We start from the raw sequence: 26,134 nt of genomic DNA, 5'->3' as shown, positions 1-26,134 counted from the left end.
TTCGTAGAGCTCCGAGACAGGATTGTGTCGAGGCACAGATCTGGGGAAGGGTACCAAAAAATGTGTGCAGCATTGAAGGTCCCCAAGAACACAGTGGCCTCCATCATTCTTAAATGGAATACGTTTGGAACCACCAAGACTCTTCCTAGAGCTGGCCGCCCGGCCAAAATGAGCAAACGGTGGAGAAGGGCCTTGGTCAGGGAGGTGACCAAGAACCCGATGGTCACTCTGACAGAGCACCAGAGTTCCTCTGTGGAGATGGGAGAACCTTCCAGAAGGACAATCATCTATGCAGCACTCCACCAAGAATGAACGGAGCAAAGTACAGAGAGATCCTTGATGAAGTCCTGAGCGCTCTGGAGCAGGTTCACAGACTGGGGCAAAGGTTCACCTTCCAACAGGACAACAACCCTAAGCACAAAGCCAAGACAATGCAGGAGTGGCTTCGGGACAAGTCTCTGAATGTCCTTGAGTGGCCAGAGCCTGGACTTGAACCCGATCGAACATCTCTGGAGAGACCTGAAAATAGCTGTGCAGCGACGCTCCCCATCCAACCTGACAACCTGATAGAGCTTGAGAGGATCTGCAGAGAAGAATGGGAGAAGCTCCCTAAATACAGGTGTGCCAAGCTTGTAGCGTCATACCCAAGAAGACGAGGATGTAATCGCTGCCAAAGGTGCTTCAACAAAGTACTGAGTAAAGGGTCTGAATACTTATGTAAATGTCATTTCATTATTTTATACATTTGCAAAAATTTCTAAAACCTGTTTTTGCTTTGTCATTATGGGGGTATTGTGTGTAGATTGATGAGGGGAAAAAACGATTTAATCCATTTTAAAATAAGGCTGTAAAAGTCAAGGGGTCTGAATACTTTCCGAATGCACTGTATATTAACTGAACAGTACCGGACCGAAAATCTAACCTTGTGGAACACCACGTGATATGTATTTTCTCTGAGTTATGTTCACCAAGGGTGACAAAAAACTCTTGACTGGTTAAAAAGGTCCTAAACCAATTTAGAATTGGACCGGAGAAGCCAACCACCTCTCCAGTCTGTCCAGAAGGACATCATGGTCAACAGAGGCCAACCCACCTCTCCAGTCTGTCCAGAAGGACATCATGGTCAACAGAGGCCAACCCACCTCTCCAGTCTGTCCAGAAGGACATCATGGTCAACAGAGGCCAACCACCTCTCCAGTCTGTCCAGAAGGACATCATGGTCAACAGAGGCCAACCCACCTCTCCAGTCTGTCCAGAAGGACATCATGGTCAACAGAGGCCAACCACCTCTCCTGTCTGTCCAGAAGGACATCCTGGTCAACAGAGGCCAACCCACCTCTCCAGTCTGTCCAGAAGGACATCAATGTCAACAGAGGCCAACCCACCTCTCCAGAAGGACATCATGGTCAACAGAGGCCAACCACCTCTCCAGTCTGTCCAGAAGGACATCATGGTCAACAGAGGCCAACCCACCTCTCCAGTCTGTCCAGAAGGACATCATGGTCAACAGAGGCCAACCCACCTCTCCAGTCTGTCCAGAAGGACATCATGGACAACAGAGGCCAACCCACCTCTCCAGAAGGACATCATGGTCAACAGAGGCCAACCCACCTCTCCAGTCTGTCCTGAAGGACATCATGGTCAACAGAGGCCAACCCACCTCTCCAGTCTGTCCAGAAGGACATCATGGACAACAGAGGCCAACCCACCTCTCCAGAAGGACATCATGGTCAACAGAGGCCAACCCACCTCTCCAGAAGGACATCATGGTCAGCAGAGGCCAACCACCTCTCCAGTCTGTCCTGAAGGACATCATGGTCAACAGAGGCCAACCCACCTCTCCAGTCTGTCCTGAAGGACATCATGGTCAACAGAGGCCAACCCACCTCTCCAGTCTGTCCAGAAGGACATCATGGTCAACAGAGGCCAACCCACCTCTCCAGAAGGACATCATGGTCAACAGAGGCCAACCCACCTCTCCAGTCTGTCCAGAAGGACATCATGGTCAACAGAGGCCAACCCACCTCTCCAGAAGGACATCATGGTCAACAGAGGACAACCACCTCTCCAGTCTGTCCAGAAGGACATCATGGTCAACAGAGGCCAACCACCTCTCCAGTCTGTCCAGAAGGACATCATGGTCAACAGAGGCCAACCACCTCTCCAGTCTGTCCAGAAGGACATCATGGACAACAGAGGCCAACCCACCTCTCCAGAAGGACATCATGGTCAACAGAGGCCAACCCACCTCTCCAGTCTGTCCTGAAGGACATCATGGTCAACAGAGGCCAACCCACCTCTCCAGTCTGTCCAGAAGGACATCATGGACAACAGAGGCCAACCCACCTCTCCAGAAGGACATCATGGTCAACAGAGGCCAACCCACCTCTCCAGAAGGACATCATGGTCAACAGAGGCCAACCACCTCTCCAGTCTGTCCTGAAGGACATCATGGTCAACAGAGGCCAACCCACCTCTCCAGTCTGTCCTGAAGGACATCATGGTCAACAGAGGCCAACCCACCTCTCCAGTCTGTCCAGAAGGACATCATGGTCAACAGAGGCCAACCCACCTCTCCAGAAGGACATCATGGTCAACAGAGGCCAACCCACCTCTCCAGTCTGTCCAGAAGGACATCATGGTCAACAGAGGCCAACCCACCTCTCCAGAAGGACATCATGGTCAACAGAGGACAACCACCTCTCCAGTCTGTCCAGAAGGACATCATGGTCAACAGAGGCCAACCACCTCTCCAGTCTGTCCAGAAGGACATCATGGTCAACAGAGGCCAACCACCTCTCCAGTCTGTCCAGAAGGACATCATGGTCAACAGAGGACAACCACCTCTCCAGTCTGTCCAGAAGGACATCATGGTCAACAGAGGCCAACCACCTCTCCAGTCTGTCCAGAAGGACATCATGGTCAACAGAGGCCAACCCACCTCTCCAGTCTGTCCAGAAGGACATCATGGTCAACAGAGGCCAACCCACCTCTCCAGTCTGTCCAGAAGGACATCATGGTCAACAGAGGCCAACCCACCTCTCCAGTCTGTCCAGAAGGACATCATGGTCAACAGAGGCCAACCACCTCTCCTGTCTGTCCAGAAGGACATCATGGTCAACAGTGTCGAATGCAGCACATAAATCCAAGAGGACAGAGAGCTGTTTGGCATCTGTGTTGGCTCTAAGATAATTTACCACTTTAACTAAGGCTGTCTCTGTGCTGTGGTGGGCCTGAAAACCAGATTGGAATTTTTTTTATAAATACAGTTGGCACTAAAAACATTTTTTAAACCAATTTCTCCAGAATTTTGCTTAAGAATGGAAGGCTGGGGATAGACCAAAAAATTGCTAAGAGCTGAAGAATCTAGATTACTTTTCTTCAGAAGGGGTTTCACTATTGCAGTTTTTTGTGCAGTGGGGAAAGTGCCTGTGAACAGGGAGTGATTAACAATAGCTTGCACTTCTTCAGATATGCAATAAAAAACTGTTTTGAAAAAGGTGGTGGAAATCGGAGCGAGGAGGCATGTAGAAGGCTTAAATTGTGATATATCACTTTCCTGAGCATGTCTGTGTCAACCAGGGAAAATAAATCCATAGTGCCTTTGCGTGGTAGGCTAGGGCACATATCAAACTTCTCATCAGGTGTTGCGTGACTGATACCCAGCCTGATGTTGGTTATCTTAGCTCTCAAATATGCCGCAAACTCATCACATTTAGATGTGGAGGAAAGTTCACATAGGTTTGAGGAGGTAGGATTTATCAGGCCATCAATGGTCGAGAAGAGCATTTGAATGATTAGTGATGAAAGAAAGAAAGAAAGAAAGAAAGAAAGAAAGAAAGAAAGAAAGAAAGAAAGAAAGAAAGAAAGAGAAAGAAAGAAAGAAAGAAAGAAAGAAAGAAAGAAAAAGAAAGAAGAAAGAAAGAAAGAAAGAAAGAAAGAAAGAAAGAAAGAAAGAAAGAAAGAAAGAAAGAAAGAAAGAAAGAAAGAAAGAAAGAAAGAAAAAGAGCCCTATCAGACAACAGCAAAAAAATTGGCTTTTTACCAAATTACCGTACGACAGACCACGTATTCACCCTGCACACCCTAATTGACAAACAAACCAAAACGAAGGCAAAGTCTTCTCATGCTTTGTTGATTTCAAAAAAGCTTTTGACTCAATTTGGCATGAGGGTCTGTTATACAAATTGATGGAAAGTGGTGTTGGGGAAAGAACATACAACATTATAAAATCCATGTACACAAACAACAAGTGTGTGGTTAAAATTGGCAAAAAACACACATTTCTTTCCACAGGGCCGTGGGGTGAGACAGGGATGCAGTTTAAGCCCCACCCTCTTCAACATATATATCAACAAATTGGCGAGGGCACTAGAACAGTCTGCAGCACCCGGCCTCACCCTACTAGAATCTGAAGTAAAATGTCTAATGTTTGCTGATGATTTGGTGCTTCTGTCACCAACCAAGGAGGGCCTACAGCAGCACCTAGATCTTCTGCACAGATTCTGTTAGACCTGGGCCCTGACAGTAAATCTCAGTAAGACTAAAATAATGATGTTCCAAAAAAGGTCCAGTTGACAGGACCACAAATACAAATTCCATCTATACACCGTTGCCCTAGAGCACACAAAAACTATACATACCTCGGCCTAAACATCAGCGCCACAGGTAACTTCCACAAAGCTGTGAACGATCTGAGAGACAAGGCAAGAAGGGCCTTCTACGCCATCAAAAGGAACATAAAATTCGACATACCAATTAGGATCTGGCTAAAAATACTTGAATCAGTTATAGAACCCATTGCCCTTTATGGTTCTGAGGTCTGGGGTCCGCTCACCAACCAAGAATTCACAAAATGGGACAAACACCAAATTGAGACTCTGCATGCAGAATTCTGCAAAAACATCCTCCGTGTACAACGTAAAACACCAAATAATGCATGCAGAGCAGAATTAGGCCAATACCCGCTAATTATCAAAATCCAGAAAAGAGCCGTTAAATTCTACAACCAACTAAAAGGAAGTGATTCCCAAACCTTCCATAACAAAGCCATCACCTACAGAGAGATGAACTTGCAGAAGAGTCCCCTAAGCAAGCTGGTCCTGGGGCTCTGTTCACAAACACAAACAGACCCCACAGAGCCCCAGGACAACAACACAATTAGACCCAACCAAATCATGATAAAACTAAAAGAGAATTACTTGACACATTGGAAAGAATTAACAAAAAATGGCCCTAAACAGAGAGTACACAGTGGCAGAATATCTGACCACTTTGACTGACCCAAACTTAAGGAAAGCTTTGACTATGTACAGACTCAGTGAGCATAGCCTTGCTATTGAGAAAGGCCGCCGTAGGCAGACCTGGCTCTCAAGAGAAGACAGGCTATGTGCACACTGACCACAAAATGAGGTGGAAACTGAGCTGCAAAATGTATGACCATATTAGACACACATATTTCCCTCAGATTACACATATCCACAAAGAATTCGAAAACAAACCCAATTTTGATAAACTCCCTTATCTACTGGGTGAAAAACCACAGTGTGCCATCACAGCTGCAAGATTTGTGACTTGTTGCCACAAGAAAAGGGCAACCAGTGAAGAACAAACACCATTGTAAATACAACCCATATTTATGTTTATTTATTTTCCCATTTGTACTTTAACTATTTGCACATCGTTACAACACTGTATATAGACATAATATGACATTTGAAATGTCTTTATTATTTTGAAACTTCTGAGTGTAATGTTTACTGTTAATATTTATTGTTTATTTCACTTTTGTTTACTATCTACTTCACTTGCTTTGGCAATGTTAACACACGTTTCCCATGCCAATAAAGCCCTTAAATTGAAATGTAATTGAGAGACAGAGAGGAGAGAGATCAACAGTAAGATGCCTATGATTTATGACAGAGCTATTTGTCATGAGTACTGTTGGTCCTGGGGCCTCTGTAGAGTTAGATTGTTCCCCTGAGTACTGTTGGTCCTGGGGCCTCTGTAGAGTTAGACTGTTCCCCTGAGTACTGTTGGTCCTGGGGCCTCTGTAGAGTTAGACTGTTCCCCTGAGTACTGTTGGTCCTGGGGCCTCTGTAGAGTTAGACTGTTCCCCTGAGTACTGTTGGTCCTGGGGCCTCTGTAGAGTTAGACTGTTCCCCTGAGTACTGTTGGTCCTGGGGCCTCTGTAGAGTTAGACTGTTCCCCTGAGTACTGTTGGTCCTGGGGCCTCTGTAGAGTTAGACTGTTCCCCTGAGTACTGTTGGTCCTGGGGCCTCTGTAGAGTTAGACTGTTCCCCTGAGTACTGTTGGTCCTGGGGCCTCTGTAGAGTTAGACTGTTCCCCTGAGTACTGTTGGTCCTGGGGCCTCTGTAGAGTTAGACTGTTCCCCTGAGTACTGTTGGTCCTGGGGCCTCTGTAGAGTTAGACTGTTCCCCTGAGTACTGTTGGTCCTGGGGCCTCTGTAGAGTTAGACTGTTCCCCTGAGTACTGTTGGTCCTGGGGCCTCTGTAGAGTTAGACTGTTCCCCTGAGTACTGTTGGTCCTGGGGCCTCTGTAGAGTTAGACTGTTCCCCTGAGTACTGTTGGTCCTGGGGCCTCTGTAGAGTTAGACTGTTCCCCTGAGTACTGTTGGTCCTGGGGCCTCTGTAGAGTTAGACTGTTCCCCTGAGTACTGTTGGTCCTGGGGCCTCTGTAGAGTTAGACTGTTCCCCTGAGTACTGTTGGTCCTGGGGCCTCTGTAGAGTTAGACTGTTCCCCTGAGTACTGTTGGTCCTGGGGCCTCTGTAGAGTTAGACTGTTCCCCTGAGTACTGTTGGTCCTGGGGCCTCTGTAGAGTTAGACTGTTCCCCTGAGTACTGTTGGTCCTGGGGCCTCTGTAGAGTTAGACTGTTCCCCTGAGTACTGTTGGTCCCTGGGGCCTCTGTAGAGTTAGACTGTTCCCCTGAGTACTGTTGGTCCTGGGGCCTCTGTAGAGTTAGACTGTTCCCCCTGAGTACTGTTGGTCCTGGGGCCTCTGTAGAGTTAGACTGTTCCCTCGAGTACTGTTGGTCCTGGGGCCTCTGTAGAGTTAGACTGTTCCCCTGAGTACTGTTGGTCCTGGGGCCTCTGTAGAGTTAGACTGTTCCCCTGAGTACTGTTGGTCCTGGGGCCTCTGTAGAGTTAGACTGTTCCCCTGAGTACTGTTGGTCCTGGGGCCTCTGTAGAGTTAGACTGTTCCCCTGAGTACTGTTGGTCCTGGGGCCTCTGTAGAGTTAGACTGTTCCCCTGAGTACTGTTGGTCCTGGGGCCTCTGTAGAGTTAGATTGTTCCGGAACCTCACTCCCCAGCTTAAAATGTCTCCACTCGCACTACTGAATTTACTACTGTCTGATTGGCTCCTGTCTGATTGGCTCCTGTCTGATTGGCTCCTGTCTGATTGGCTCCTGTCTGATTGGCTCCGGTCTGAGTGGACTGATCCATTGTGGAGGACGTGGGGATGGCACAGTCCATCACTAAGACGTGCTACTGAAATTGCATATGGTTATACTATGTAAGAACAATGGTACAACACAAATAAAAATCACATTATAACAAATGCGCTTTCTCCCTAGTATGTGCATAATAGCAAAGTTAACCAGCATATTGGTGTTGAGATCAATACGGCAGCAGCAGAGTTAGGAGAAAACAACCCTTGCCTTAATTGTCTAAGAAAAGTGAGGAGAGAGGAAACCCCAACTTAATTATGTATATAATCAACAGCCTAACTTAAATGGGCCTGGCTTTATAAATCATCTATATACAGAAATAAGACAGATCCTGCTTCTGTTGCCTGTTTGAGTGTTTGTTTAATAGCCTGATGATTCCGAGCCTCAAGCAACAATTTCACAAATTCTGCTGTTTTTAATCTTTGCTGTGTAATAAAAGGCTTTACACTTTTAGAACACGGTATTATTAGAACACGGTATTATTGGTATTATTTATTATTTATTTTGTCTACACTGTTACAAATTGTCCAACATTTTATATTTATGATAATAACCGTCCTTTTCCCCTGATCGCCTTCTTGTTCTTATTATTATGATCATCATTATAATAATAAGTCATGTCACTATCATTAGCAGGCTTAGTATAACCACCATGGAGCTGTAGGCCTAAGAGCGCATCCTGTTTAGTCTTAATACCGTAACTTACTTAGGCCCATATCTAAATACTTATATAGGCTACTGTATCAATCATCGTTCATGTCGTCACACAGCAATGCAATCAAGCATTTAGAATAGAACAATAGAGTGACCATTGAATAATGAGCGTTAACAATAAATAGGCCTAAAACATTCCATTTTGGAAATTGCATTCACGAATGAATGCGACCGTTTTTAGTCTTTGCTGTAATAAAGGCTTTACACATTTGTTTTACAACAGACTCTCTGGTACACTTATGATTTATTTAGTGTTGTTTACATTGTTCCAAACGGTGAGAAAAATGATATTGTAATCTAACAGCACCTGTTTGGAACACATAATATGCAGCAGGACTGCTCCTAACCTTCTTGTTCTTGATTTCCAGTATTAGTCAACTAGTCACATTTATCCCACACATCTGACTTTCCCTTTACCTCCTGAGCAACCAGTAAACATTCCCCCGTTTCCAGTTTATTTGTCATGTCCTCTTCATCCATTTTGCTGTCATGTGTTACGGTGTTCAGAGTTTGCTATAACTCATTTATTGATGTGATTATGATATGCTATAGGTCAGGCCCTATTGGTCATGTTCATGTGATGCATACATGTGTCACGTAAAGCGAGGGTTGAGGGAATAGGAAATGTTTTTCCTAAACAAATGAGGGATTTCGGTAACAGAACGTTTTCAGTCAGAAATGGCTGTAGTTACGTTGCAGCTTCAGCAACACGGACAGCGCGATAAACACTGATGTTCTGTGGTGGTCGCTGCAGCAGGCAGGAGAGAGAGACGACGGGTGCTAGTCTGAGCCCGGCCCGGCACAATCAAATCCTCTAGTCATTTGTGTGTCTTTTAATTATTTCATCAATTGGTGCACTTAAAGCATCATACAAGCTCAGTGCATATAGTTGATTTGATTAAAACACATAGGATGTGTCTATTTATGGAAAAATACATGTTTTAAAATTTCAACAGACGACTCTTGGTCAACCAAGATTTTTTGGGGGTCGGATACAGCCCTAATTGAATTAGTACCTTTTCGTTGGCACAACTGGCTAAGACATTGTTTATCAAGCAGAGGTAGTTGGGGCACAGTAAGGGAATATGAAGGCAGTTGTAGTGTTTCGTCAGCTCCTACCTGCTCTGCGGATGGGGATCTTTTTCTGGTCCTTAACGAAGATGAACTGGACCACCTCAGCTGTCTAGGGAAAGAGAGAGATGGATATGAGGATGTGTGTGTGTGTGTGTGTGTGTGTTTTGTGTGTGTGTATTACCTTCAGGTCGACCTGAGCAGGTGTCACTCTGTCCAGACCCTTCTGTACCTGAGACGTACTGGGCTGGGTGAAGGACGGGTCATCCTCATCATCACCTACCAACGCCTCCAAACGCTGGGACTCACAAAGACAAAGACACCAGCATCATCATCAGAAAGGGATGGATAGAGGGATTAGGGTTTTTTAGAGAGAGGGGAATGATGGAGGTATAGAGAGCTAGGGATGGAGGGATGGAGGAAGTATGTTGTTAGTTACCCGTGCTCCTTTGTTCTGGGAGCTCTGTGTGTTGGATGCTCTCTTTCTCTGAGACATCACGGCTCCGACTGAGGTGAAGTGGGAAAACAATATCAACAACAACACAAGTGTATCCCCTTCATCTGTCAACTAATGTTAGCTACTAGCTATCTGGCTGGCGTAACGTTAGCTAGCTAGCTAGTGATGGACACACCAAAGCCAGCAAGCTAGCTACCGAAACAAACTGGACACAATTAGTGTAAAATAGTTTATCAAAAGCAATCTAAAATGTTGTATTTAAGCCGAGAAAACAGAGAAAATTATTACCGCTAGTAACGTTAGCTTGCTATTCACTCACGGAAAGACTGTTTAGAAACTTCTTCCGCTTCTCAAACTCCCGCTTGGCGAGACGCATGTTGATGACGTACATTCTTCTTATTTTTCCAAAAATGTATATAACTAAACCGAGATAGACCACCACCTGTCGTTTCCAATGGGAACAATGAGTCATAGTGGGCGGAGCCAAGCACGAGTTAGCGAGATCCTATTGGCGCGTTCTAGCATATATCTGCATATTTCCGTTAGGGAACGCCTACTCTGTGAAGTGCGCGTGTGAAATAACACAATTCGCCTTTGCACTCCTTCTAAACAAGTCCACAAAACTTAGTCCACTCTGTTCATAACAGATTATAGTTTTGGGAACAGAAAACTGTATTGAAATCAAATGTTTAATCGATGAGAAAATTTGCAGAATTTCGGCCAAAATCCATCTCGTTCTATCTTCTCCCACTGCCGGCCAGTGGGCTTCCTCTCACTACCATATTTGGCAGTGAGGGAAACGCCAAGCGGATGCTTCACGTTTATACATCCTGGTGAAATATCTGTTTCATTGTTCTATCTGTGCTTCTTCTTCGGACTACAACCTAAAAAGGTGTATTGCTGCCACCAACTGGAGGGGTTGAAAAAACAAGGTAAAAATAAAATCCATACGTGATAGGAAAACTAACTTAATCCACCCAAATAAAAATAGTACATTGACATAACCAAAACAAAACTCCCATTTCTTCCTTCCTTCAAATCTCCATATCTCCCTTCTCGGGCTCTAGGGCCTTAGGGGGTGGGACGGCTTGTGACAGTACTCCATGCAACTCCTCCGCTGAGAAATCTTTCAGCCCCAGGAACCGCTCCGTCGCATCCACAATGATATCTATTTTCCTGGACCTCCTCTCCACCTTGGCAGTGCCATTAATAACCATAGCTATAAAGGCCACAAAGTCCACATTCTTAACCTTCAAAATGTCATGATCCTGCTGGTGAAAGGCAACCCCTGCAGCCTGCAGTGAAGGCCTATCCACCACCATGGAATCTCCAATCCAAAGTTAAATCTAGAATCGGCTTCCTATTTTGCAACAAAGCCTCCTTCACTCATGCTGCCAAACATGCCCTCGTTAAACTGACTATCCTACCGATCCTTGGTGGGGGTAGAAGGATTACTTTATCCTATCCCAGGTATTCCTTAAAGAGGTGGGGTTTCAAATGTCTCCAGAAGGTGGTGAGTGACTCCGCTGTCCTGGCGTCGTGAGGGAGCTTGTTCCACCATTGGGGTGCCAGAGCAGCGAACAGTTTTGACTGGGCTGAGCGGGAACTATGCTTCCGCAGAGGTAGGGGAGCCAGCAGGCCAGAGGTGGATGAACGCAGTGCCCTCGTTTGGGTGTAGGGACTGATCAGAGCCTGAAGGTACGGAGGTGCCGTGCCCCTCACAGCTCAGTAGGCAAGCACCATGCTCTTGTAGCAGATGTGAGCTTCAATTGGAAGCCAGTGGAGTGTGCGGAGGAGCGGGGTGACGTGAGAGAACTTGGGAAGGTTGAACACCAGACGGGCTGCGGCATTCTGGATGAGTTGTAGGGGTTTAATGGCACAGGCAGGGAGCCCAGCCAACAGCGAGTTGCAGTAATCCAGACGGGAGATGACAAGTGCCTGGATTAGGACCTGTGCCGCTTCCTGTGTAAGGCAGGGTCGTACTCTCCGAATGTTGTAGAGCATGAACCTACAGGATCGGGTCACCGCCTTGATGTTAGCGGAGAACGACAGGGTGTTGTCCAGGGTCACGCCAAGGCTCTTCGCACTCTGGGAGGAGGACACAACGGAGTTGTCAACCGTGATGGCGAGATCATGGAACGGGCAGTCCTTCCCCGGGAGGAAGAGCAGCTCCGTCTTGCCGAGGTTCAGCTTGAGGTGGTGATCCGTCATCCATACTGATATGTCTGTCTTATCTTAGCTCATTGGTCACCATAGCAGCACCCACCCGTAGTCTGCGCTCCAGCAGGTATATCTCACTGGTCATTCCCAAAGACAACACCTCCTTTGGCCGCCATTCCTTCCAGTTCTCTGCTGCCAATGACTGGAACGAATTGAAAAAATCTCTGAAGCTGGAGACTCTTATCTCCCTCACTAACTTTAAGCATCAGTTGTCAGAGCACCTTACCGATCACTGCACCTGTACACAGCCCATCTGAAATTAGCCCACCCAACTACCTCATCCCCATATTGTTATTTATTTTGCTCATTTGCACCCCAGTATCTCTATTTGCACATCATCTCTTGCACATCTAGCATTCCAGTGTTAATACTAATTGTAATTATTTTGCACAATAGCCTATTTATTGCCTTACCTCCATAACTTGCTACATTTGCACACACTGTATATATATTTTCTGTTGTATTTTTTGACTTTATGTTTTTTTACCCCATATGTAACTCTGTGTTGTTGTTTTTATCGCACTGCTTTGCTTTATCTTGGTCAGGTCGCAGTTGTAAATGAGAACTTGTTCTCAACTGGCTTACCTGGTTAAATAAAGGTGAAATAAAAATAAAAATAAAATGTAGGAGCACCATTCAAACCCTCAACCCTTTTAACAGCCGCTACATATGAAATGCTCTGGACAGCCCTGCCTTTGGCCACTTCATTGACCTTGAGCCTTCTTGGATGGGCACTTCTAAAGACAGTACAGTTTAGAAACTGTGGCTGTAGGATCGGTTTAATGGCCTCTCTCCAGTGCTTAATTGGTAAATTGGGAGGTGCCAGAACAAAAAGTGAGAGCGAGAGAGGCGTGACCTGGGGGGCTCTGAAGTATTGGAATGCATGAATAAATATCATCTTTATAATAAAGCATTGCATGCAATATAATCGTGTTGGCGTAGCCTACTGACACAGAGCAGTAGAGTAGAGGCACTTGCAGAAGTTGCTCACATGGGTAAAAGAAAATGTAGCCTAGGGTCTGGGGAAAAAATAGCCTTTTATAAATCGATTTCATGCGATTCTACATAATTTTAGATGACTGGAGACTTTAGCAGAATATTTTTTAATTCCTCACAAATGATCAAAATGACAGGCTACTTTGACACTGTCAAACTGAGATCAATAAAAACGACCTTGTCTTGAATCCATCAATAGCCTAGGCCTAGGTGTGTGGAGACACACATATTGTACAATATGAGGAGGAAATTATAGTCCTAAAAAAGCTTTCCAGTTTCACAGATTCACCCAATGACTTGCAGCTCACCGATGATGGCCGATGCGCTCGTGCCAAAAGCTTATCTCTCTCTTATTTTACTTACTTAAACAATGCTTTTCGCTCAATGGGCCTTTTTGGAAGTTGATAACTTGGTAGCCTACAGACAGATTAGTCTTCTCTTTCAGCAGGATCCATTTGCTTTCCAACCTGTGTTTTCCTGCGATTGTATTTGAGATATTGCTAAAGGCCTGTTTTGGCTGCAAGCTGTTCACTTAAAGATTTGCCGTGTGTTCCCGACTGTCAATCCAAGATGGCGTAGCAGTGCGGTCGCTTTTATTTAATCGTCCATGTGTAAATATCCCGTTTCTTGTTTTTTTTGTCTATTTTGTATATATCTCTCAATTTTTACTTTTCATTCTTTAACTAAATATACTTTCCTGCAACCCGCCTCACCCAACGTGGAAAGGATTCTATTATTTCTTTATAACTTTCATCAAGAACCGTAAGCTGATACTAGTGTAGCCGCAACTAAATGGCTACCTGCTATTAGTCACCGTTAGCGTCTTCACCACTGTCCGTGGCCTACACTATCCACCAGCCAGCTCTAGCTCTAGCCTGGACAATTCGTCGGCCAGTCTGCACAGCGTGCTATCGACCCAGCGTGCTATCGACCCCAGAGCTTATTGGACTTTCTGCCGGAATCACTGGACCCTAGCGCCGGATCGTCACAACCAGCTAGCTAGCTGCAACCTGTTGTTGGCTGATTACCATTGCCCCTATAGCAAGCACCAGTTAGCCTTGAGCTAGCCTCAGGCCCATTCTCCCGGCTATCTACCTCTCTGTCAACCGGACGGGACCTCCTAGTGTTGACACTGAGCCCCCGCCGATCCAACACGACTGGTTTGCCGACGAAATAGTCTGATGTGGTTTCATCAGGCTTCCAGTTGCGACGACCACGAAGATCCATCTGCCAGCCCCGGCCCGCTAGCACACGCCAAACTACAACTGTGCTCCCTGCTAGCTGTGCTGAAGCACCAATTTGAACTGCTCTCGGACTCACATATTGCTGTTCACTGGACCTTATGATCACTCAGCTGCACAGCTGATGCCTGCGGACTGTTCCTTTACACGGTACCCTGTCCTGTTTATTCTGTTTAGTCTTAGCCCAAACGTTATCGCTATTTCCAGTTGTTGTCTTAGCTCTCTCTAATAACACCTGTGACTGCTTTATGCCTCTCTCCCATGTCAATTATGCCTTGCCTATTGCTGTTTGGGTTAGTTCTTATTATACAATTTCACTGTAGAACCCCCTAGTCCCTCTCAAACTGCCTCATATAGTTCCTTTGTTCCACCCCCCCATACACGCCGAGACCGGCTCAATCGGTGCCTCCAATGACGCTATCTCTTTCATTGTTACCCAAAGCTTAGGGTTACCTGAACTGTACTCATATCCTTCCATATCCTTTTCTGTACATAATGCCCTGAATCTTTTCTACAACGCCCGGAGAACTGCCCCCTTTATTCTATGTACCCAACGCACTAGAAGACCAGTTCTTAAAGCCTTTAGTCGTATCCTTATTCTAGTCCTCCTCTGTTCCTCTGGTGATGTAGAGGCTAACCCAGGCCCTGCAGCCCCCAGTATCACTCCTACTCCCCAGGAGCTATCATTTGTTGACTTCTGTAACCGTAAAAGTCTTGGTTTTCTGCACATAAATATCAGAAGCCTCCTTCCTAAGTTTGAGTTATTCACTGCGTTAGCACACTCCGCCAACCCTGATGTTCTAGCAGTGTCTGAATCCTGGCTTAGGAAGGCCAACAAAAAATTCTGAAATTTCCATCCCCAACTATAACATTTTCCGTCTAGATAGAACTGCCAAAGGGGGTGGAGTTGCAATCTACTGTAGAGATAGCCTGCAGAGCTCTATCATACTATCCAGGTCTGTGCCCAAACAGTTTGAGCTTCTACTTCTAAAAATCCACCTTTCCAGAAATAAATCTCTCACTGTTGCCGCTTGCACAGACCCCCTCAGCCCCCAGCTGTGCCCTGGACACCATATGTGAATTGATTGCCCCCCATCTATCCTCAGAGTTCGTACTGCTTGGTGACCTAAATTGGGATATGCTTAATACCCCAGCCATCCTACAATCCAAACTAGATGCCCTCAATCTCACACAAATTATCAACGAACCTACCAGGTACAACCCTAAATCCGTAAACATGGGTACCCTCATAGATATCATCCTGACTAACTTACCCTCTAAATACACCTCCGCTGTCTTCAACCAGGATCTCAGCGATCACTGCCTTATTGCCTGCGTCCGTAACGGGTCCGCGGTCAAACGACCACCCCTCATCACTGTCAAACGCTCCCTAAAACACTTTAGTGAGCAGGCCTTCCTAATTGACCTGGCCCAGGTATCCTGGATGGATATAGATCTCATTCCGTCAGCAGAGGATGCCTGGTTGTTCTTTAAAAGTAATTTCCTCTCAATCTTAAATAGACATGCCCCATTAAAAAAATACAGAACTAAGAACAGATATAGCCCCTGGTTCTCCTCAGACTTGACTGCCCTTGACCAGCACAAAAACATCCTGTGGCGTACTGCATTAGCATCAAATAGCCCCCGCGATATGCAACTTTTCAGGGAAGTTAGGAACCAATATACACAAGCAGTTAGGAAAGAAAAGGCTAACTTTTTCAAACAGAAATTTGCATCCTGTAGCACTAACTCCAAAAAGTTTTGGGACACTGTAAAGTCCATGGAAAATAAGAGCACTTCCTCCCAGCTGCCCACTGCACTGAGGCTAGGAAACACTATCGCCACCGATAAATCTACAATAATCGAGAATTTCAACAAGCATTTTGCTACGGCTGGCCATGCTTTCCACCTGGCTACCACTACCCCGGCCACCAGCTCTGCACCCTCCGCTGCAACTTGCCCATGCCCCCCCGCTTCTCCTTCACACAAATCCAGACAGCTGATGTTCTAAAAGAGCTGCAAAATCTGGACCCCTACAAATCATCTGGGCTAGACAATCTGGACCCTTTCTTTCTAAAACTAGCCGCCAAATTGTCGCAACCCCTATTACTAGCCTGTTCAACCTCTCTTTCGTAACGTCTGAGATCCCCAGAGATTGGAAAGCTGCCGCGGTCATCCCCCTCTTCAAAGGGGGTGACACTCTAGATCCAAACTGTTACAGACCCATATCCATCCTGCCCTTCAAAAGTTTTTGAAAGCCAAGTCAACAAACAGATCACCGACCATTTCGAATCCCACCGTACCTTCTCCGCTATGCAATCCGGTTTCCGAGCTGGTCATGGGTGCACTTCAGCCACGCTCAAGGTCCTAAACGATATTATAACCGCGATCGATAATAGACAGTACTGTGCAGCCGTTTTCATTGACCTGGCCAAGTGTCACGGTTTACTAAGCCAGAACCCAGAAGCAGACCAGGACAAGGTAAATTGAAACAAAGGTGAGTGTTTATTTAATAGATCCACGAGTGAGGCTGAATAATCCAGGGAACAGAGCGGGTGGCGTGGATGGGTTGTTGAGGGTGCAGTGGTAGGTCCAGTAATGGCTCGGCAGCCGCCGACCATCAGGCAGAGGTTGGGTGAAGGTTCCGGGTGAGTGACTGCAGATAGAACAAAACGGAGGTAAGTATACAGCAAGTCAAAAAGGTGCAAAACAACAAAACTAACGCTAGAAGTTCCAAGGCTGATACACGGACAAACATACTGTTCATGGCTAACGATCCGGCAGGGAATGGATGTTAGGACAGAGCCTAAGAAGGGTGATGATCAGGACCAGGTGTGCAGATTGCTGATGGGATGCAGGTGCGGAAATCAAGAGAGCTCCCGCCTAGCAACGTTGCCCGGCAACCAGGCAGGGAGCGTTCCAGAACCCTCGGGAAACTGGAGATCCCGAGCAGAAAAACTAATACCCAGACAGAAACCGACTCAGACTGCAGGGATCGTTACAGTACCCCCCCTCCGACGGGACGCCACCGGGCGGACTCCCGGAGCGCCAGGATGGAGGCGGTAGAAGTCACGAATGAGGTCAGCATCTAGGATCTGTCGCCGCGAATCCAACTCCTCTCCTCAGGACCATACCCCTCCCAGTCCACGAGATACTGGAAACCCCGGCCCCGCCGTCTGGAATCCATGATGCGTCGCACCGTGTAGGCAGGACCACCTCCGATCATCCGAGGAGGAGGAGGAGGAGGCGGAGGAGGCAACAGAGGACTGAGGAGAACAGGCTTGAGGCAGGAGACATGAAAGGTGGGATGGACTCTGAGCGTCCTCGGTAGTTTGAGTCGAACTGCCACCGGATTGATCACCTTCTCCACCACAAACGGACCAATGAACTTCGGTAACAACTTCCTAGACTCAGTCCGTAAAGGAAGATCCCGTGTAGCCAACCAGACCCTATCTCCGATGGTATAGGTGGGAGCGGGGATCCGGCGACGATTCGCCTGGAGCTGATACCGGTCCGAAACTCTAAGGAGTGCCTTTCTGGCCCGATGCCAGGTCCGGTGGCAACGACGAATATGGGCCTGAACAGAGGGCACTGAGAGCTCCTTCTCCTGAGAAGGGAACAAGGGAGGTTGGTAGCCATACAGGCACTGGAAGGGAGACATCCCAGTGGCAGATGTAGGGAGAGTATTGTGGGCATACTCAACCCAAGGCAACTGAGAGACCCAGGAGGTGGGGTTGGAGGAGACAAGGCAGCGTAGCGTGGATTCCATCTTCTGGTTGGCTCTCTCCGCCTGACCATTAGATTGGGGGTGAAAACCAGATGTGAGGCTGACTGTAGCTCCAATGGCCAAACAGAAGGACTTCCAGACAGCAGAGGTAAACTGAGGGCCACGGTCGGAAACGATATCACTGGGCAAACCGTGGACCCTGAAAACCTCCCTAACCAGGATCTCGGACGTCTCCGAGGCAGAGGGAAGTTTGGCAATAGGCACAAAGTGGGCGAACTTGCTGAATCTGTCCACGATAGTCAGAACGACCGTGTTTCCCTCAGAAACGGGCAACCCAGTGACAAAGTCCAGGGCCAGATGCGACCATGGTCGCCGGGGAATAGGAAGGGGGTGAAGTAGTCCAGAGCTGGGCCGATTGGTACTCTTATTCTGCGCACACACTGGACAGGCAGCAACATAACCCCGAGTATCCTCGGCCATGGCAGGCCACCAAAACGTCTGCGAAGAAACGCCATCGTCCGAGCCACGCCAGGGTGACAAGCCATCTTGCTGGCGTGGGACCATTTGAGGACAGCAGGACGAACCGACTCAGGCACAAACAACCGACCGGGTGGACCGTTACCGGGACCGGGCTGCGTCCGAAGGGCCGCCATCACCTCCTCCTCAATCTTCCACCTAACAGCTCCCACGACGCAGTTCCGGGGGAGAATTGTCTCGGTCTTGGACCCACTCTCCTCCGTCTTGGAGAACATCCGGGACAAGGCGTCCGCCTTGCCGTTCTTAGATCCAGGTCGGAACGTCAGGGAAAAAATTGAATCGTCCGAAAAACAACGCCCACCTGGCCTGACGGGAGTTGAGACGTCTAGCCGATTGCACGTAAGCAAGATTCTTGTGGTCAGTCCAGACAATAAACGGTTGCTCCGCCACCTCCAACCAGTGGCGCCACTCCTCCAAGGCAAGTTTCACCGCGAGAAGCTCCCGGTTACCCACATCGTAATTCCTCTCCGCAGGCGAAAGGCGACGAGAGTAGTAGGCGCAGGGATGGAGTTTACTGTCCGTGGAGCATCGCTGCGACAGGATGGCGCCAACTCCCACATCAGACGCGTCCACTTCAACGACGAACTGACGGGCCGTGTCCGGCTGAGAGAGAATCGGTGCGTTGGTGAATCGCCTCTTCAAATCCAGAAACGCTCGATCCGCCTCCGGATTCCACTTGAAGGTCCTGATACTGGAAGTCAAGGCAGTTAACGGAGCGGCCACACGGCTGTAATCCCGGATGAATCTGCGGTAGAAATTCGCAAACCCCAAAAATCTCTGGAGCTGCAATCTCGTACCGGGCTGGGCCCATTCCAGAACCGCTCTAACCTTCTCCTGGTCCATCCTAATCTCTCCCCTGGAGATGATGTACCCGAGAAAGGATGTCGTGTGGCGTGAAACTCGCACTTCTCGGCCTTCACGAACAGGCGATTCTCCAACAATCGCTGCAGAACCTGCCGGACATGCTGGACGTGGTCGGAAGGTTCCTTCGAGAAGATCAGAATGTCATCCAGGTAAACAAACACAAAGAGACCGATCATATCTCTCAGGACGTCGTTCACCATACTCTGGAATACCGCTGGAGCATTGGTCAGTCCAAACGGCATCACCTGATACCGAGTGACCCATCGGTGTATTGAAACCCGTCAACCACTCGTCCCCCTCTCTGATCCGGACCATGTGATACGCATTGCGTAGGTCTAGCTTGGTGAACACCGTAGCACCCTGTAAGGAGTCGAAGGCAGAACTCATCAAGGGCAGGGGGATACTTGTTCTTGACCGTGATGTCATTCAACCCCCGATAATCAATACACGGTCGAAGAGAGCCATCCTTCTTACCCACAAAGAAGAATCCTGCCCCCAGGGGTGATGACGAGGGACGAACGAGACCAGCAGCTAGGGACTCCTTGATGTAGGTCTCCAAAGCCTCACGTTCAGGTCGGGAGATACTGTATAACCTTCCCTTGGGGTAGACAGCTCCAGGGAACAGGTTGATGGCACAATCATATGGTCGGTGGGGAGGGAGTGACAGAGCCTTCTGCTTACTGAACACTTCCCCCAAATCGTGATATGTCTCGGGGAACCAGGGACAAATCTGGGGGTTTAGCCTCAATCACCTGACTGGGAACCGAATGGGGACAGGCAGTCTTGAGACAGTTAGCATGACAATCAAGGCTCCAACTCGTTACCTTGCCCGTCACCCAATCGAACGTGGGATTGTGTTCCTTCAGCCAGGGGTATCCAAGGACCAGAGGAACATGGGAAGACGGCAGAATGAAGAATGAAATCATCTCCGAATGATTCCCCCGACAACAGCATCTTAACCGGTTCAGTCCTCATCGTGATACGTGCCAGACTACTGCCGTTCAGAGTGGTCGCTTCAATGGCTTCCGGCAATTGCTCCTTGGAAAGCCCCAGCTGTTCCACCAACTCGGCATCAAGAAAGCTTCCATCGGCACCTGAATCGATAAAAGCGTTAATCGCTAAGCTCTGATTCCTGTTCATAAGGGTAGCCGGGAAACGGGGTCTGACAGAGGTATTGAGAGGTCGAAACTGGCTCGCTAAAAGTCCTCCCAACTTTAGCGAGCCGCGCAGTTTGACGACCGCCGGGAACAGGTGGCGAGGTAATGTCCCGAACCACCACAGTAGAGGCAACAGTTAGTCCTACGTCTGAGTTGGCGTTCCTCCTTGGTTAACCCGTGCCGCCCTACTTGCATTGGTTCAGAATCGGGAGACAGGACCTCTCCACTAATCCTGTGTGGTGGACGATGATCGACGTATTCTGGTCCAATCCCCGACCCGACTGGAACCTGAGAAGCTGATCGATTGGACGGAACCCATTGCTTCTCCCTCCTTCGCTCTCGGACTCGATTATCCACCCGAATAGACAAGGCTACCAAGCTGTCCAGGTCACTAGGCTCCGGATAGGAGATCAACTCATCCTTGAGCTGCTCCGACAGACCCTGGTAAAGGCCGCTTGCAGAGACTCCTCATTCCACCCACTCTCCACAGCCAACGTCTTGAACTCGATCACGAAGTCGGCCACGCTGCGAGTTCCTTGGCGAAGCGAAAACAGGCGCCTAGCTGCGTCCCTCCCTCGGACGGAATGGTCGAAGAGCTTCCTCATCTCGGCCGTGAACCCCTGGTATGAAGCCATGCAGGGGTCTTGTCGTTCCCAAACGGCTGAAGCCCACTCCAGCGCTCGACCACGCAGCAACTCAATCACAAAGGCTATCCTAGCCTTGTCTGTGGCATAAGAGTAGGGCTGTAGATCGAACACTAACCCACACTGCATAAGGAAAGAACGGCATCTTCCCAGCTCCCCCCTCATATTTATCCGGCGTCGGAACCTTGGGCTCACGGAAGGACACAGCTCCAGAAGCGGCAGGCGAGATGGGTGAAACCGGTAGTGGATCCTCCACCGGAAACTTGCGCTGGTTCTGGACCTCCGTCAGACCGGTAGAAAGGTTCCGAACTGCCAACGCGATCTCCTGTAGCTCCGTGCTATGATGGCCCAACATCTTCTCCTGATGGGTAATGGCATGGCGAACAGAGTCCAGGTCCGCTGGGTTCATTACTGGCCGGATCGTTCTGTCACGGTTTACTAAGCCAGAACCCAGAAGCAGACCAGGACAAGGTAAATTGAAACAAAGGTGAGTGTTTATTTAATAGATCCACGAGTGAGGCTGAATAATCCAGGGAACAGAGCGGGTGGCGTGGATGGGTTGTTGAGGGTGCAGTGGTAGGTCCAGTAATGGCTCGGCAGCCGCCGACCATCAGGCAGAGGTTGGGTGAAGGTTCCGGGTGAGTGACTGCAGATAGAACAAAACGGAGGTAAGTATACAGCAAGTCAAAAAGGTGCAAAACAACAAAACTAACGCTAGAAGTTCCAAGGCTGATACACGGACAAACATACTGTTCATGGCTAACGATCCGGCAGGGAATGGATGTTAGGACAGAGCCTAAGAAGGGTGATGATCAGGACCAGGTGTGCAGATTGCTGATGGGATGCAGGTGCGGAAATCAAGAGAGCTCCCGCCTAGCAACGTTGCCCGGCAACCAGGCAGGGAGCGTTCCAGAACCCTCGGGAAACTGGAGATCCCGAGCAGAAAAACTAATACCCAGACAGAAACCGACTCAGACTGCAGGGATCGTTACACCAAGGCTTTCGACTCTGTCAACCACCGCATTCTTATTGGCAGACTAAATAGCCTTGGTTTCTCAAATGACTGCCTCGCCTGGTTCACCAACTACTTCTCAGATAGAGTTCAATGTGTCAAATCGGAGGGCCTGTTGTCTGGACCTATGGCAGTCTCTATGGGGGTGCCACAGGGTTCAATTCTTGGGCCGACTCTTTTCTCTGTGTATATCAATGACGTCTCTCTTGCTGCTGGTGACTCTCAGATCCACCTCTACGCAGACGACACCATTTTGTATACATCTGGCCCTTCATTGGACACTGTGTTAACAAACCTCCAAACGAGCTTCAATTCCATACAACACTCCTTCAGTAGCCTCCAACTGCTCTTAAACACTAGTAAAATTAAATGCATGCTCTTCAACCGAACGCTGCTTGCACCCGCCCACCCGACTAGAATCACTACTCTCGTGGGTCTGACCTAGAGTATGTGGACAACTACAAATATCTAGGTGTCTGGTTAGACTGTAAACTCTCCTTCCAGACTCACATTAAGAATCTCCAATCCAAAGTTAAATCTAGAATCGGTTTCCTATTTCGCAACAAAGCCTCCTTCACTCATGCTGCCAAACATGCCCTCGTAAAACTGACTATCCTACCGATCCTTGACTTCGGCGATGTCATTTACAAAATAGCCTCCAACACTCTACTCAGCAAATTGGATGTAGTCTATCACAGTGCCATCCGTTTTGTCTCCAAAGCCCCATATAATACCCACCACTGTGACCTGTACGCTCTTGTTGGCTGGTCCTCACTACATATTCGTCGCCAAACCCACTGGCTCCAGGCCATCTATAAATCACTGCTAGGCAAATCCCCGCCTTATCTTAGCTCATTGGTCACCATAGCAACACCCACCCGTAGTCTGCGCTCCAGCGGGTATATCTCACTGGTCATCCCCAAAGCCAACACCTCCTTTGGCCACCATTCCTTTCAGTTCTCTGCTGCCAATGACTGGAACAAATTGCAAAAATCTCTGAAGCTGGAGACACTTATCTCCCCTCACTAACTTTAAGCATCAGTTGTCAGAGCACCTTACCGATCACTGCACCTGTACACAGCCCATCTGAAATTAGCCCGCCCAACTACCTCATCCCTATATTGTTATTTATTTTGCTAATTTGTACCCCAGTATCTCTATTTGCACATCATCTCTTGCACATCTATCATTCCAGTGTTAATACTAATTGTAATTATTTTGCACTATAGCCTATTTTATTGCCTTACCTCCACAACTTGCTAAATTTGCACACACTGTATATATATGTATTTCTGTTGTATTTTTTGACTTTGTTTTGTTTTACCCCATATGTAACTCTGTGTTGTTGTTTTTAATCGCACTGCTTTGCTTTATCTTGGCCAGGTCGCAGTTGTAAATGAGAACTTGTTCTCAACTGGTTTACCTGGTTAAATAAAGGTGAAATAAATAAAATAAATAAAAGTAGGCATGCCTTGTGATTGGGCTACACTCTCTCTTTGTACCTCTGTCCTGGAATTAATCATGAAGGCAAAATGCAGTAAGGGCTGTAACACTGAGGAAGACATGGACCAGACACCAGGGGGGGCTGTAACACTGAGGAAGACATGGACCAGACACCAGGGGGGGCTGTAACACTGAGGAAGACATGGACCAGACACCAGGGGGGGCTGTAACACTGAGGAAGACATGGACCAGACACCAGGGGGCTGTAACACTGAGGAAGACATGGACCAGACACCAGGGGGGCTGTAACACTGAGGAAGACATGGACCAGACACCAGGGGGGCTGTAACACTGAGGAAGACATGGACCAGACACCAGGGGGGCTGTAACACTGAGGAAGACATGGACCAGACACCAGGGGGGCTGTAACACTGAGGAAGACATGGACCAGACACCAGGGGGGGCTGTAACACTGAGGAAGACATGGACCAGACACCAGGGGGGGCTGTAACACTGAGGAAGACGTGGACCAGACACCAGGGGGGGCTGTAACACTGAGGAAGACATGGACCAGACACCAGAGGGGCTGTAACACTGAGGAAGACATGGACCAGACACCAGGGGGGGCTGTAACACTGAGGAAGACATGGACCAGACACCAGGGGGGGCTGTTTGGAGTGTTTTTCTGACTGGATAAAAAAACAGTTCTGTCCCCCCCACTTCTAAAACCAAAGTTGAGCTCCTGGACATCCCCTGCCAGGTGAAGCCCTCCAGTGGATGTTGAGTGGGATGCTGATGTGAAACGAGCCGGACGTATGGCATAGCGACCAGGATGTCTTGGGGAGAGCATCCAGCTCAGAGTTACATCCAGCATCCAGACATTTTTACTAATTAATTAAAAATGAAAAGCTACATGTATTGAGTCAATAAGTATTCTACCCCTTTGTTATAGCAAGCCTAAATAAGTTCAGGAGTAAAAATTTGCTTAACAAGTCACATAAGTTGCATGGACTCTGTGTGCAATAATAGTTTAACATGATTTTTGAATGACTAGCCCATCTCTGTACCCCACACATACAATTATCTCTAAGGTTCCTCAGTCGTGCAGTGAATTTCAAACACAGATTCAACCACAAAGACCAGGGAGGTTTTCCAATGCCTTGCAAAGAAGGGTACATATTGGTAGATGGGTAAAAAAAAAAAAGCAGACAATGAATATCTCTTTGAGCATGGTGAAGTTATTAATTACACTTTGGATGGTGTATCAATACACCCAGTCACTACAAAGATACAGGCGTCCTTCCTAACTCAGTTGCCAGAGAGGAAGGAAACCACTGAGGGATTTCACCATGAGGCCAATGGTGACTTTATAACAGTTACAGAGTTTAGTGGCTGTGAAAGAGCCTGTACAAAATAAAAATATTCCAAAACATGCATCCTGTTTGCAATAAGGCACTAAAGTAAAACTGCATAAAATGTGGCAAAGAAATTAACTTTATGTCCTGAATACAAAGCGTTATGTTTCGGGCAAATCCAACACAACACATCACTGAGTACCACTCTTCATATTTTCAAGCATGGTGGTGGCTGCATCATGTTATGGGTATGCTTGTCATCGGCAAGGACTATGGAGTTTTTCAGGATTAAAATAAATGGAAAAGAGCTAAGCACAGAAAACCTGGTTCAGTCTGCTGTCCACCAGACACTGGGAGACTAGAGGAAACCCTGGTTCAGTCTGCTGTCCACCAGACACTGGGAGACTAGAGGAAACCCTGGTTCAGTCTGCTTTCCACCAGACACTGGGAGACTAGAGGAAACCCTGGTTCAGTCTGCTGTCCACCAGACACTGGGAGACTAGAGGAAACCCTGGTTCAGTCTGCTTTCCACCAGACACTGGGAGACTAGAGGAAACCCTGGTTCAGTCTGCTTTCCACCAGACACTGGGAGACTAGAGGAAACCCTGGTTCAGTCTGCTGTCCACCAGACACTGGGAGACTAGAAGAAAACCTGGTTCAGTCTGCTTTCCACCAGACACTGTGACAAATTCACCTTTCAGTAGAACAGCAACCTAAAACACAAGGACAAATATACACTGGAGTTGCTTACCAAGATGACATTGAATGTTCTTGAGTGGCCTAGTTACAGTTTTGACTTAAATCGGCTTGAAAATCTACAGCAAGACCTGAAAATGGCTGTCCAGCAATGAACAACAACCAACTGGACAGAGCTTGAAGCATTTAAAAAATAATAATGTGCAAATATTGTACAATCCAGGTATGCAAAGTTCTTACACAGAAAGACTCACAGCTGTAATCACTGCCAAAGGTGATTGTAACATGTATTGACTCAGGGGTGTGAATACTTATGTAAATGAGATATTTCTGTATTTCATTCTCAATACATTTGCAAAGATTTCTAAAAACATGTTTTCACTTTGTCGTTATGGGGTATTGTGTGTAGATGGGTGAGAGAAAATCAATTGAATCCATTTTGAATTCAGGTTGTAACACCACAAAATGTGGAATAAGTCAAGGGGTATGAATACTTTCTGAAGGCATCCAGCATCCAACTCAGAGTTACAT

At 47.6% G+C, this 26,134-nt stretch overlaps 1 protein-coding gene across 5 annotated transcripts in view; it reads right to left on the bottom strand.

The window, feature by feature from the left end:
- ndnl2 (necdin-like 2) overlaps positions 1–10,100 on the bottom strand; it is a 29,364-nt gene extending 19,264 nt beyond the window's left edge. For 2 of the 5 annotated variants that reach the window (XM_045213817.1, XM_045213821.1), the window contains exons 1-4: positions 10,000–10,088; positions 9,694–9,761; positions 9,439–9,558; positions 9,303–9,366 (exon numbers count right to left, since the gene is read on the bottom strand). In XM_045213817.1, the coding sequence (XP_045069752.1) occupies positions 9,303–9,366; positions 9,439–9,558; positions 9,694–9,750 (241 nt within the window). In that variant the 5' untranslated portion in view covers positions 9,751–9,761; positions 10,000–10,088. Of the gene's footprint in view, positions 1–9,302; positions 9,367–9,438; positions 9,559–9,693; positions 9,762–9,999 lie in introns of all 5 variants that reach the window. The other 3 variants (XM_045213818.1, XM_045213820.1, XM_045213819.1) reach the window with 3 other exon arrangements.
- Between the last annotated feature and the right edge of the window lie 16,034 nt (positions 10,101–26,134).

The sequence above is a fragment of the Coregonus clupeaformis genome, unplaced genomic scaffold (assembly GCF_020615455.1).
Source record: "Coregonus clupeaformis isolate EN_2021a unplaced genomic scaffold, ASM2061545v1 scaf0157, whole genome shotgun sequence".
Taxonomy (NCBI): Eukaryota; Metazoa; Chordata; class Actinopteri; order Salmoniformes; family Salmonidae; genus Coregonus; species Coregonus clupeaformis.
This window is presented reverse-complemented; position numbering and strand designations above follow the sequence as displayed.